General features: G+C 50.1%; 1 protein-coding gene across 1 annotated transcript in view; it reads right to left on the reverse strand.

The window, feature by feature from the left end:
- TRIM71 (tripartite motif containing 71) overlaps positions 1-15,140 on the reverse strand; it is a 70,606-nt gene that overhangs the window by 10,019 nt on the left and 45,447 nt on the right. Inside the window, exons 2-3 of the mRNA XM_079794444.1 lie at positions 11,248-11,415; positions 897-1,031 (exon numbers count right to left, since the gene is read on the reverse strand). Coding sequence (XP_079650570.1) covers positions 897-1,031; positions 11,248-11,415 — 303 coding nt within the window. The remainder of the gene's footprint in view (positions 1-896; positions 1,032-11,247; positions 11,416-15,140) is intronic.

Genomic DNA, 15,140 nt, shown 5'->3' on the forward strand with positions numbered 1-15,140 from the left:
ATATAGTTTGATGATCAAACAAGCATGCACACACCTATGCTCACCCTTGGTGTGCGGCCTCACTTGCGTGCTCAGAGAATGTAATTATAGTGGAACTGGCGTGTGGCACAGGCCCATTCACAAGGGAGAGGGAAGATCAGACAAGAAAATGCTGGGATGGTGACTTGGGTAGGGAGAGCCAGCTTTCCAGCTGATTTTTAAAATATATATATTTTTTATTTCAGAGAGGAAGGGAGAGGGAGAGAGAGATAGAAACATCAATGATGAGAGAGTCATTGATCGGCTGCCTTCTGCACACCCCCTACCGCAACCCGGGGGCATGTGCCCTTGACCGGAATCGAATCTGGGACCCTTCAGTCCGCAGGTCGATGCTCTCTATCCACTGAGCCAAACCAGAGAGGGCTCCAGCTGATTTTTTATCTAAACAGCACACCAGTGCGCTCAGCATGCTTTCCCGCTCCAACAGGAAGAAAGGGCACACGCTCACTGCCCTCGCCAAGTGGAAAACTGGCCTTCCCCAAGGGTTCAGGAAGCGTAACCAGCCAGGACACCAAACACAAGGATGTTGCCCACCAGCCTGCTTTCCTAACAAGGGTTTCGATCGTCCGTCCTTTCAGCGTCCTTCGGAGCATTTGTGCCACAGAAAAACGCGGGAATCCTTCCGGTCTCGGTACCCGACCACTTCTGAAAAGGCTTCTTGTTATTTTCCTGCCTGGAGAGCACCCCCACAAGGTTCCAGGGACCCCCTGAGCTTTTCTGCCAATGGAACTCTGGAAAACTACCAAGTCATCTGCATTTAGAGCCGGGGTCCAGGATCGGACACGGGGTTCACGGAAGAAATGCTGGCCAGCCGAGGAGGCCCGGCCTGGGGGTGGGCGTGCTCTCCCCCCCATTACCTTCCACAGCAGCTCGCACTCGCGCTCCTCCAGGGCCTTCTTGTGTCTTGCAGTCACGGCCTTGACCTCCGACTGGACCACCTTGGCCTTCATCTCCACCTGTTCCGCCACGGTCTGGGCCTGCTCGATGCTCAGCTGGAAAACCAGAAACCATTGCATGGCATCAGGAGGACCTTCACACACCTCCAAACAAACGTTTTAAGTCTGCTCCCCCCAAGCCCCCCCCCCCCGCCCCCCACGCCACAGACCTGAAAAGCGAACTCCCAGGGCCCCCCAGACCGCTTGCTCCACTTCCTTGGAAAGAAAGCAGGCACTTAGGGAGAGAATGGCATCTGTCCGACATGTAACTGAAGGAGTTGCTGGCAAGCGCCGGACGTCTTTGTATGGGAAATGGCACCTACCCGGTGAATGTCAGGACTGTTAAGAGCTACTCTGACAACAGTGAAACCAGTGTAGCTGGGTCGCAGCCGAAAACCGGGAATAGGGATCAGATGTGAAATGTACTACCCCGGGCACGCGAACAACTTCCTTCCCACAGACTGTCTGGCCTTACTGCCCACCTGGGGGAAACCCTGAAGGCTGGGCCCATCTCACACGTGAGGGTGTACAACAGGCTTGCAAGCCACCAGTTATCCATCACCTTCCTGTCATGCCATTTCCAGCCAGAACCAACCCCACATGCATACTGGGAATACGGGTCACCTCAGAAACCGTGCCCTGTGGATAGAGACCATCAACACCGCCACCCCCACCCCCCCACCCAACCCTGTACCACCAGCTCTAGTAAATCAGCCAGTTTAATCAGACGTATTATTGTTCATAAAAAATTAATCCAGACAGAAGGCCTCGTGTTTTCATTAATATTACATGACACGTCTTCAAAAGGATTTCTCCGAGACACCGAGGTATTAAATCAGGGGTTCTAAACTGACTGCTGATGGTGCAGTAGGTTTTAGAGCCAGCATCCCAAACCAGGAGGGGCCTGGGGAAGCAGCAAGAGTTTGGAGCCTGACCTGGGCCCAGGAATTGGGTGACCAACCATCCGTGTACCCTGGGGACCGAGGAGTATCCAGAATATGGAACACGTCAAAAACCGGGGGCGGTCCAGGGCACACCAGGCTGATGATCAACACAGGAGTCGGGTGACCAGGTTCAAATCCTGGCTCCACCGCCTACTAGTTGAAAGGCCTTGGGACGAGTTCCTAGCCTCCAACCTTGGTAAATGAAGGAGGACTGCGAGGAAAATGCAACGGAACACGTGGAAAGAGCTGACCACAGCACCTGGCCAGCCCCGGTTCTTCCCTAGAACTTCCCGTCGGAGCACAGCGCATGCTTGCTGACACCCTCATTTTGGACTTGTAGCCTTTAGAACGGTGAGATAACACATTCCCGTTGTTTGAAGTCACCCAGGTGGTGATAAGTTGTTGAAGTAGCTCCAGGATAGTGGTCAGCAAACTGAGGCTCGTGAGCCACATGTAGCTCGCAAGCCGCGGTTTGCCGCTCTGTTGACTAATGAGTTTGCCGTCCACTGTCATATACTACCCTTTACCTCTTTGCACACAATATGCCACCATTGCCTAATCCTCACAGCTTTCAACTACACGGTAGCATTGAGTCTAGTCCAGTGGTCGGCAAAACTCTTTGGTCAACAGAGCGGCAAACCGCGACTCGCGAGCCGCACATGTGGCTAGCGAGCCGCAGTTTGCCGACCACTGCTCTAGGAAACTAACAAGTAGCCAACAAACGGAAGCAGGTGAATTTGTCTAAATTATCCCTTGCGATCAAAAAACCAGAATGAATGACCAACAAAAGCAAGTGTGCATACAAGCAGATAGAATGGGGTTGGTAGATTTCAAATGTCTCAGGCTGTCAAGTCAAGATTGATTCGGAAAAAGAGAGACCTCACTAGACATGGAAACAGAGACAATTTAAGGTAAAGGCTCTGGCTAACAAGGAATTGGAGCAGGGCTAGGACAAAGGGCACGCTGAGGATTAGAGATAGACAGTGACTGGGGGAAGTGGCCACCGACCCCTCGGGAGTTCCCAAGAACAAAGAGAAGAAATTGGGGTTTTTCCAGTTCAACCTGGGAGTGGCAAAAGCAAGACACTGGAAGCAACTTCTGCAGCCAGGATGAAAATACGCCCCTGATAACAATAAGAAGTTAAGAGGAAGAAGCGAGTCCCTTCTTCCCACTTCCAGGGAGTGGCCGGAAGGGAGTGCTGCAGCCCCAGCTTCACGTGGTGCAGGTGAGAAAGGGCGGGAGAGGAGAACTCAGCGCCGGGCACACCCTGTTTTCAGGTGTGTTGGTTATTAATTAGCACAGAGGTGTCAATATCAGACACAACCAAGCCTGTGTCTATATATCTCTTTTTTTAAAAAAAAAATATTGTTTTATTGATTTTAGAGAGAGGAAGGAAGAGGGAGAGATAGAAACATCAATGATGAGAGAGAATTATTGATCGGTTGCCTCCTGTACACCCCCCACTGGGGATCGAGCCCGAAAGCTGGGGATATTGCCCTGAAACAACCACTGAGCTATGCTAGTTGGACCATAATATTTCTTTTTTATTGATTTCAGAGAGGAAGGGAGCGGGAGAGAGAGAAACAAAACAATCAATGATGACAATCACTGATTGGCTGCTCCTGCACGACCCCTACTGGGGATTCAGCCCGAAACCCGGGCAACCGGGGCATGTGCCCTGACCCGGAACCGAACCATAACCTCCTGGTTCATAGGTCGATGCTCAACCACTGACCCACACCAGCCAAATGTTTCTTCATGTTTCCTCAATGGTCAGCAGAGGTGGCAAACTGCTTGCTATTTTCACCAATGCCATTCATTACATACCGAACAGATTTCTATAAAAATCTCAGGATTTGAAAATAACAAGGCCAACAACACTCCTTTAGGGCAAGAACTGGCTGGGAAAGCAACGACCACCTCCTTTGCTTGGGGGTGGGGTGGGGTGCGGTGTGACTCTACTCACCTCTTCCCCTACTGTCCCCTAGCAAGGCTTGCTCCCTCAGGCCCTGCCAGATCCCTACAAGCCAAGCCCTTGGGTTTTGGAACTCCCATTCTCTAGCAAGGACCGTTTCTTCCATTTTTCAAGCAGGTGGAAGGGGTGAAAAGCTCTTATTTCAATCTCAGTCACCCCCCAAAAGCATGCAAGAATAACATCAATCCTAGGGTTGAGAGTCGTAAAAGCCGCGTTGCAGACAAAATGGATCTTTGCTTTCTAAATCGTGCACCAACCAGTCAAGCACCGCATTCCAAGATGCGCAGCCAGGACCTGCTGAACTCGTTCCCATTATTGAAAGCAGGGCCTTTGAAGGAGACAAGAGGCAGGTGGGTTGGGGAGGATGACAGTGGGGAAGGGGCTGAGTCAACTTTGAAAACAGAAACACAATTTGCAGTTAAAATGGGGGGAACAACAACAACCAACAAGCATGGGGCTTGAGAGAAAAAATGTTATTATCTTCTAAATTGTTAACACAGATCCAATCAAACATCTGAAATTGAGGGTCTCAATATGGGCAAGCGAAACCGGTTTGTGCGTGCCAGCTGACCACTTAGTACTGAGGAGTCTGAGGCCATACAGGGTTTCCTAGGGCGGAGTGCAGAGAGCGGTTAGTGATGTCTGCCATGGAGAACTGGGGTGGCCTAATGGCTGGTATTTAAAGTGCGCCGATAACCAGAAGGTAACAAAAGTGCATAAATGTGCAGGCCACGATAGCAGATAATGAAAAATACTCTACTGTACTCATATAATTGTAATCACACTTAAGAGCTTGGAAACTACGATTTATCTTAAAATTGTCAGTACATGGCTCAGTGGTTGGAGCGTTGGCCTGCAGACCAAAGGGTCCAGGGTTCGATTCCTGGTCAAGGGCATATACCTGGGTTGCAGGTTTGTTCCCCTACCCTGTTCGGGGAGCGTGCAGTGCATGCAGGAACCAACTGATGTGTCTCTCTCACATTGATGTTTCTTCTCACTCATCCTCGCTCCCTCCCTCCCTCTTCCTCTCTTTTTTTTTTAAAAAAAAAAAAAATATATATATATATATTATTGATTTTTTTACAGAGAGGAGGGGAGAGGGATAAAGAGTTAGAAACATTGATGAGAGAGAAGCATTCATCGACCAGCTGCCTCCTGCACACCTCCTACTGGGGATGTGCCTGCAACCAAGGTACATGCCCTTGACTGGAATCGAACCTGGGACCCTTGAGTCCGCAGGCCAATGCTCTATCCACTGAGCCAAACCGGTTAGGGCGCTCCCTCTTTCTCTTAAAAGAAAAAATTATGGAAAAAAATATCCTTAAGTGAGGATTAACAAAAAAAAAGTCAGCAGTTTTTCCTTCATTCGTTGTATATAAAATAAATGTGCATCTTACACCCAATGGCATCTTAAATGTGATAAAAGACATAAAACAGTTTTTAAAAAAATCAAGGCTCTCTTCTGTGGAGAGCAACCATATTCCTATCCTGCTTATGAATACCCCCAGGTAATCAGTGCACCTCATAAAACCCTCTAATTACACAGGTGACCAGAATGATGTATATTTTCAGGAAGAATCAAAGTAATAGAATATTCTAAAAAGCAATAAAAATGATGAGGTAACACCACAAGCATCTTCCATGCTTTCTTTGTTATGGGCAACTCTAGACTCTCATCAGGGTAATTCCCTTTACAGGGCTGTCTAGAATTAATCAAAGGGTTGACTTCTGGGTGCTTTTTATAAATATTGGGGACTGTGGTCCATGGTCCACTGTACATCCAACACTTGTAATTTAACACTGGATTTTTTTTTTTTAAAGAAACACACAAGCAAACAGTCAATGGGAGAGATGTCTTTTTTTATGTATACTCTTCCCACTCAGGAATGATTAGAAGCTTACACAGAAACTAATCTTGAAAAGAAGCTGATGAGGACATCAGGATGGGAGGAAAAGAAGGTGCTCAGTGGATAGTGCGTTGGCCTGTGGACTCAAGGGTCCTGGGTTCGATTCCAGTCAAGGGCACGTGCCCAGGTAGCAGGCTCAATCCCCAGTGGGGGGCGTGCGGGAGGCAGCCAATCAATGATTCTCTCTCATCGTTGATGTTTCTATCTCTCCCTCTCCTTTCCTCTCTGAAATCAATAAAAATATATTAAAATTTTTTTTAAAAAAAGAAGGTGCTCAAGACGAGATGAGGAAGATTAATACACAAACTGCCTACAGGGCACGGCGGCTTACTTATTACTAGAGGCCCGGTGCACGACATTCAGGCACTGGGGGGGAGGGGGGGCCCTTTTTGCAGTCCGGGAGCCCTCAGGGGATGTCCAATTGACGGCTTAGGTCGGCTCACGTGGAGCCGAAGCTGAAGCCTCAGCAGCAGTTGGATATCCTTAGTGCTGCCAGAGGTGGGCCGCTGTGCTCACCAGCCCAGCTTGTGGCTGAGCAGCGCTTCCCCTGTGGGAGCGCACTGACCACCAGGGGGCAGCTCCTGCATTGAGCGCCTGCCCCCTGGTGGTCCGTGCACATCATAGTGACCTGTCCTTGCACGGTTTGGTCATTTGCATATTACCCTTCTATTATAAAGGAAGGACAGGAGAGCAGCCAATATACATCTCAAGCCTCTGGCCCCAACACAAACACATAGACGAGGATCCCAGAAGTGACCTGAAAAAAGGTAAAAACACCGCTGCTGAGCCTCTAGTGAGTTTTTATTATCTCCCAAATACAGAGGGGAAACCAGTGAGACAAATATCCTCTGACTGAAGAAAGGGAATGGAGTTTTCTCTGAAAAGTTTTTCTAAGCAAAAGCTGTTAAATGTAAATTAAAACAACCCCCGCCCCAAACTGTACTGAGCCCACTGTTGTAAAATATATTTCTGGGTTACGAATACTCATTTAAAGGTGGTGTGAAGTTAAGAAGGACTTAAATCTACTACCTGTCTACCTGCAGATGTGGCTGCCTAGTCTCCTTTACTTCGAGATGTTAAATGCTCATTCATTTGCTCCAAAGGGAACTCCCTATCATAGTGCCCCCAGCCACGGTGCCCAAGGAGGAATGAAAAAAAGACAGGCCAGTCAAGGGCCCTTCCCTGGGATTTTGTATATGGACTAGAGGCCCGGTGCACAAAATGTGTGCACGGGAGGGGGGTCGGTTGTCCCTCAGCTTCGCCTGCACCCCCTCGCAATCCAGAACCCCTCGGGCCATGTCTGACTGCTGGTTTAGACATCTCTCACAATCCAGGACCACTGGCTCCTAAGTGCTCACCCACCTGCCTGATCGCCCGACCGATCGCCCCTAACCACTCGCTGGGGGGCGGGGCAAGGGGCCATGGTCCTTCTGGTCTCTGATGGTTCCGCCGTTTCGGTCACTGGGCTTTTATTATATAGGATGTTCCAGCCTCCTCCCCCCACCCCAAAAGGGAAGAGGAGGGGGGGAAAGGATACCCACTCTTTCCCTGAGGGTGGCTTGCTGAACGGTGTAGGCCTGCCTGAAGCGATCGCCACTTAAGCCCACCTTTCTCTCAGCACTACATGGATAAGCCCAGGTCCAGTAGCAAGAATGAGGTTACCATGGAGAGAGGGACAGGGCTAAATGATTGACAGTGCTGGCACCAAGGTCTGCGTCCCTGGATACCTGAAGCCTGATCCATCCATATTCTTCTACCTGGTCACCTGAGACTATTCATTCCCTTTTAGTCCATTGCAACCAAGAGTCCTAATTAAGACAGCATGGGAAATTTTTAAATTAGGTCATGGTGTATTCAAGTTCTTCAACCACGATTTTTTCTCCGTATTTGGGGGGGTTGCATGGGGAGGGGGGCTTGCACATGCATAAGAGGGGGTTGGGGAGCTAGAGAGAGGATACCTGCTCCCATGCTTCCCAAATGAGAAACAGTGTCTGTTAGTTTTGGACTCAAACTGCAATTCTATTCACCCTTAGTGTGCCTCTGGCAGGTTACTTGAGGTTAATTTCTTTGGAGCAAAGCGTTCTCTTTGCAAAATGGAAAGAAGGACACCCACACCATAAAAGCACTCCTATGTATGCAGAAAGCACCTATTTCAGTGCCTGGAACAAAGCAGGAGCCCAGTCAACAGGTCTTGCTGGTCCTCACTGAAGAAAAGGGAAGGCCCCTGGTTAAGGAGGTCTGGTTGCTTGGGCAGAGCAATTAATTTTGTTCTCCCGTTTCGATATTTATAATAGAAAAAACAATGTTTCCTTGATCTACTTTTGGGGATAGTTTAAATTAGTTCACAAGAGAGACTAGGCATTCTCAGCATAGCTGTGGCAACTTTCCATCACGGCAAGTAGGAGTGTCCATAGGGGACCTTAGTCTCTTAGGATGATCCAAGAAATGATAAAAGACAAACAGGATCCCGGGTCCGGGTGAGGCCGTGGGCCCCTGGATCCGGGTGGGCCTGGGTCCCGGGTCCGGGTGAGGCCGTGGGCCCCTGGATCCGGGTGGGCCTGGGTCCCGGGTCCGGGTGAGGCCGTGGGCCCCTGAATCCGGGTGGGCCTGGGTCCCGGGTCCGGGTGAGGCCGTGGGCCCCTGGATCCGGGTGGGCCTGGGTCCCGGGTCCGGGTGAGGCCGTGGGCCCCTGGATCCGGGTGAGCCTGGGTCCCGGGTCAGGGTGAGGCCGTGGGCTCCTGGATCCGGGTGGGCCTGGCCCTGGGTCCGGGTGAGGCCGTGGGCCCCTGGATCCGGGTGAAGCAGTGCCCCTGGGTCCGGCCGAGACCAAACCAGAGGGAGTCGGACCTGCATTACCACCATTTGTCCACCATCCAGAGCTGAGGGGTCAGTGCCGACATGTACTCATAGGGAACTGGTGGACATTGATATTGGGTCTCAAAAGAACTGTTGGTCCAGAAAGAAACTCACTACAGACTGATTCATTTGCCTGTCAGCATAACTATTATTGCTCGTCGCACATTCAATTCTTATAAGTATATCTTTAGTGACACATGATTTCGCTCATCTAGGGGAAATGATGAACAACATAGACTGATGAACAAGAACAGAACCAGAAACAAGGAGGCATCGATCGGACTATCGGGCCTCAGAGGGAGGATAGGGGAGGGTGGGGGGAGGGGGGAGAGATCAACCAAAGGTCTTGTGTGCATGCATATGAGCCTAACCAATGCTTAAGTTCAACAGAGGGTTGGGGCATCCAAGGGGAGGGGTGTGGGATGGGAATGGGGGGATGAGGACAAATATGTGACACCTTAATCAATAAAGAAATTTAAAAAAAAAAAAAAAAGACAAACAGGAGATAAGGGATAAAGTTAATCCAAAAGTCTAGATTCAACATTTCATCTGTACAACCTAAAACAATTATGCTTAGACATTAAGCTCAGTTCTCATTTTTGTGCAAAATGGTGTAATAGCTATTACTCTTGCTTTAACATGAACAGTGATCATGTTTAATTTTTTTTTAATGTATATATATATTTTTATTGGTTTCAGAGAGGGAGAGAGAGAGATAGAAACACCAACGAGAGAGACTCATCCATCGGCTGTCTCCTACACACCCTCTTACTGGGGATTGAGCCTGCCACGCGGGAATGTGCACTGAAGGGGAATCAAACCGGCAACCTTGTGGTGCACAAAGGCAAGGCACCCGAAGGAGCCACACCAGCAAGGGTGACATCGGTGGTTCTTTAAACTCCCCAGGTGACGGTGTCTTAGAAAGAAGCCTGCGGGACAAGCACTTGACAAAGGTCCTAACTGTAGTGGCATAAAAATGGAAACCACAAACCACCTCATTCAGGACACAGTCATTAAGAGAGAATAGAAATAAAACCGAATATGTACCAGTGAGGATGCGGACACATGCGATGTAACAGCAGCCACGAGACAGAGACACTCTGAAGGCATAATGAGAACACGACAGAGTAAATCATTCCGGAAACAGACTCTCAAACCTTCAATGTTAGGACTTGGATACCAGACAATTTGATTCATCAGAAAGATTACTTCAATATCACGCCCGGGAAAGTGACGGCTATGGAGAAATATATTAAAATCTAAACCATCCTTAAACCATCTTCCCTAGAGCACACAGTCAGTCAGTTCTTCAACCACTTTCCTAAAAGATACTTTTTAAATATATATATATATTATTGATTTTAGAGAGGAAGGGAGAGGGAGAGAGAGAGAAACATCAATGATGAGGGAGAATCATTGATTCATTGATTAGCTGCCCCCTGCACGCCCCCCACTGGGGATCGAGCCTGCAACCTGGGCATGTGCCCTTGGCCGAAATCGAACCTGGGACCCCTCAGTCCGAAGGCTGACGCTCTATCCATTGAGCCAAACCAGCTAGGGCTAAAAGATACCTTTTAAAATACATATATATTTTATTGATTTTTTACAGAGAGGAAGGGAGAGGGATAGAGAATTAGGAACATCGATGAGAGAGAAACATCCATCAGCTGCCTCCTGCACACCCCCTACTGTGGATGTGCCCGCAACCAAGGTACATGCCCTTGACCAGAATCGAACCTGGGACCCTTCAGTTCGTAGGCTGACGCTGTATCCACTGAGCCAAACCGATCAGGGCTAAAAGATGCTTTTTTTTTTAACAATTCACTTACTCAAATACTCTAGCGTGTAACTAACAATAGTTTCCTATTCAATTTCTTCTCAAGGGTTAGCAGTGTGCCCTGATTTTCCAGCTTAGCCTACAGAACAAAGGCTAACATCTCGTGGTGTTTCTGTGTTCCGAAAACCTGGATCAGGCAAGGAGATTCAAAATCAGTTCAGGCACACAATATTACCTGACTGTGGGAGAGAACGCTGCTATGCCCCCAAGTTACATGTGTCCCTAACCCCAAAGAGATTAGAAACTAAACAGAAACAAGAGTCTTAATGACCAGGATGTGACCTGACCACCCAGGAAAGAGTTTTGAGACTCTGAATCTTATGGGAAATTGCCCATGCTTGCTTCTTTCTCACCTATAAACAAATAAATAAATCTGAATAGCAAAGGTCTCTGTCTGAAAAGCGTCAAGCTCCCAGTCCTTCTGTCGTCCACCTGGAACTGGGGAGGGGCTGGATGGGAAACAGACAGATGATGTGATAGGGGCCCAGGCTAAGTGAAGGGAACAAGCCTAGACCAGCCATTAACTTTGGGCCACATCCTAATCTGCACAAGACTTCAAGGTGGTCCCCACCCCTCCCGCCCCAGCCCCAGGGATTATTGCTGCATGGATATCACATGAGCTCACTTGGGTCATTGTTCCGACAGGGCCCCCACACACTGGCGTCTGCCCAGCAATCTACACGCGCCATCTGAAAGGTAGTGGGGAAGGTTTTATGCACAAGGAAGTAGGTGAAGGGTGTGGGGAAGGACTGACCTGGATCGCCTGGCGGCCCTGCTGGGCGTCAGCCAGCAGCTGGATGGTGAGAGCCCGGGAGTCCTGCAGTGCCTCCTGGAGGTAGATGAAGCTGTGGCCCCCGTGCCGGCCCATTGTGCACTCACGACAGATGGGCACCGAGCAAGTGTCACAGTACAGGTGCAGCACCTGGGGACCAGAGAGGGGACAGGCGTTACTGAGAGCCGCGGGCCTGGAGTCAGAGAGGACAGCAACAGGGGCTCTGGATCCCAGGCTCCCAACCTCTCCCCACTCCCAATAACCTAGCACACACCCAACAAGGGCAGGGAGCAGTGCAGTCAACTGTGAGCCCAACTTGCTCTTCTTCCCATCCCGCCCGGTCAAAAGAAAAGACAACCATCATTCCACTCCAGTCTCATTCAGAAACAAAACTGAGACGCTTCAAAGGCAATAATACACCGAGTGGCCAGATTATGATGATCTCTGAACGCATAATACTCTGGCCATTCAGTGTATATCCTGTATAATAAAAGGCTAACATGCAAATTGTCCCCCTTGACCAGGAGTTCGACCAGCAGGCAGGCCGGCCAACCGCCCATGTCCCCTCCCGCTGGCCAGGCTGGCCTGACCCCACCCATGGCACAAATTCATGCACCAGGCCTCTAATATATATATATGTATATATATGTGTGTGTGTGTGTGTGTGTGTGTGTGTGTGTATATATACTGAGTGGCCAGATTATTATGCGTTCAGAGATCGTAATCATCTGGCCACTCAGTGTATTACCCTGTATCTCAGATTAATTACCCAGAAATATTCGAAGATGATGTTGTCCTGATCTGAGATTGGTAGCCCCAATGAAAGAACACACCAGAAATTTTCTCTCACCTCCCCTGCCTCTGGGGGCGTGTGAAGCGAGGCTCGAGGCCAATATCAGCCAGCCTCACACCACAGGTTGCTGCCACCACCACCACCCCGCCCCCCCCCCCCCCCCCCCCGGTCAAGGAGGTTAGCACAACATGCAGAGCATGATTCTCCAGGCACTCGAGCAAGCTAAGGGCTTAAGCTCCTGGAACGAAGGCAAAAAGCTAGTGGGTAAGGTCAGCCAGCTTCTTGTCTTTCTTCTTCCTGCCAAGTTGTCCCAAGGAAGGCGCTGACCCTGGGAGGCAGCCCATGCTGAGGGAGCCGATGTTCTGTATTTCCCTGGGGCCCAGCATGCCGGGAGGGAGGGAGAGGAAGGGCTGGCACCGCCTCCACCTGCTGATAAATGAGGAGCTCTCAAGAGCGACAGCCCCTTGGCACAGAAACTGGGCCAGTCTTGTACCCCTCCACAGAGCAGGGTACTTAGCACCACTCTCTGTAAATGTTGGCTGGACTGCTTTCAAGAGCAGAGCTTAAATTTGCCTCTGGTACACTTGGGTGTGAGGCAAAGCCAGCCAACACGCAACAGGAGGCAGGGGAGCGGCGTCGAAGGGGGTTCTCTCACATACACAATGCTCCATGCACGTCATCTCCAGATGAAGACAAGAGGTTCTGAGGTGCTTAAGGCCTCACGGCTAGCAAAGGCAGAGCAAGGAGGCCAACCTACGACTTCTTTTTTTTTTTAATTGGATTCATGGCAGTGACACGGGTTACCAGAATTATACAGGTTTCAAGTGCACAATTCTACAACACGCCATCTGTACACGGTACTGCATGTGACCGGAGACTTCTCAAGAGTTGCTTCCAACCCATGCCTGGTCCTGGCCTCCTCATGCAGAGCCCTCGGCACCTTGCTAGGTCTCCCCTGGAGGTCTAAGGGGTTCCAGAGCTCATCCAGGCTGAGAAGCGGAGACAGGGAGACAGAGATAAGGAGGGAGAAAGGGTTGGTGGGAGCCCTGAAGCCAGAAAGTTCCTATTAGGCTGAAAGTCCCACACAGAAACAGCCCCGAGGCAGACAGGGAGAATGCTGTTTCTCTCCTTTTCCAGATCACTGTACTGGCCCATCCAAGTCTTGGCATGAAGCACACCCACTAGGAAATGATGTCTCAAGCGGCTCAGCCCAGTCGACAGGCCTGCTCCACTCTGGGTTAGAGGCAAAGATTTAGAATATTCCGTTCCTACTTTTAAGAAATGGCTCTGGCCCTAACCGGTTTGGCTCAGTGGATAGAGTGTGTCGGCCTGTGGACTGGAGGGTCCCGGGTTCGATTCCGGTCAAGGGCATGTACCTTGGTTGCGGGCACGTCCCCAGTGGGGAGTGTGCAGGAGGCAGCTGATCGAAGTTTCTCTCTCATCGATGTTTCTAACTCTCTATCCCTCTCCCTCCTCTCTGTAAAAAATCAATAAAATATATTTTAAAAAAAAGAAAGAAATGGCTCTGACGTGGCATGTTTTATGGAGTCTATACTACAGGAGGGAGACCACGGTCAGGTTCCTAGTTTTCTACCACTTTTGCCATCCAGCGAGATGCCGTTCAGGAGCCATGGTAGACTGAAAACCACTTGTTGGCAACTTGCCTTCTTCAAGACCCATCATATTCTGAAAAGCAGGTCCACCATGTGGAGGTGAGCTCATCTTTCTAATCTGGTAAACCCAAAATTCTCTACCTAACCTTAAATACTAACCACAAGACGTGACGCTGGATGCATCTGGGGTAAATTCCTGGGGTCTCTCTCTCTCTCTCTCTCTTTTTTTTTTTTAATGATGTGATGCTAAAGCAATTCGCCCACAGGTTTCAGCCACATTGCTTCCCTTTGCTCCCTCCATTTGTCATGGGAAGAAAGGGATCACCCCTATGCTAATGGCAAGTGTGAAAAACTCCCCTCAGAAGGTTCCTTTCAAATTAGGAGGAGGCATGCTGGCCAGCCTTCCGTCTCCTGCCCCCCTCCTGCCACACAGTTAAAGCAATCTTCTCTACCTCTTCTCAGGAGTAGCCTGTTTGTCCCCGACAGCTGTGTGGACTGACCAGCTATCGCTGGGCAACAGCTCATCTCTCTGCACAGGCAGCTGAGTGACAAAGAACCTTAGGCTGTTCACCTGAGCCTGACACGACCTGGTCATGGGGCAACCTTAGCCAGGCTGACCAGGTGCCTCAGGAGACCCCTTCGACCCCAAGAACCCTGACCCCAAGAACCGTGCCTCTAGGGTCTCGACCTCAGAAACCAAGAGGCTTGGAAATAACTCTGGGCCGCTCCAGGTGCCAGTTGTGCAACTGCCAGGAATTAAGGGGAACCTGGTGACTCCGACAAGTGAGAGGTGCTGAAGAATGCTGCAGGTGAAGTGGCCAGAGAAGAAATCCTGGTCAGAGGGTGGAAGGAGCGGGGCGGGGGACGGGGGGACGGGGGGATGGGGAGGGTGCCCGAAGCCCCTGGCACCAGGCCCCTCCCATGTGCAGGCTTGGAAAGCCCAGATACCTCCAAAAATGGACAAAGGGGGTCCCGGGTCCCTGGACGCAATCCCACTTGGCACCATTTCACATGGGATCGATGCGGCGCCAGGCCACGCTGGGGCGGGGCGTGGGCAGCACCCAGCCAGCTGGTCATAAAAAGCTGTGGGTGAGCAGAACCACGGCCGCGTGGTGCTTGTAATTAATAAATCACTGACGTTAAAAACAACAACACAGGTTGTCCAAATACTGAAAACGCGATCCATTAGATAAACTCTCGAACAAAAAGTTGGAGTGGAACTTGGGGAAGATTTTCGCACTCCCCGTTTAGAAGCTCCGCATCTCATCTACTTGAAATGTCTAAGGTCGAAAACCCACCATATTTCAGAGCCTGTGAAGCACGATCAATAGGTAAGGATGTGTACATGGGTGCAATTCTCTGAATCAGCGGCAAGATTATTTTTAACAGAGCAAACTGGGAAACCCACGTCTTCCAAAGAAAGGGCTGTGTGGAGGGTCCAAGGCCAGAAATGTAGCAGAGGCCATGAA

The sequence above is a fragment of the Cnephaeus nilssonii genome, assembly GCF_951640355.1.
Source record: "Cnephaeus nilssonii genome assembly, chromosome: 17".
NCBI lineage: Eukaryota > Metazoa > Chordata > Mammalia > Chiroptera > Vespertilionidae > Cnephaeus > Cnephaeus nilssonii.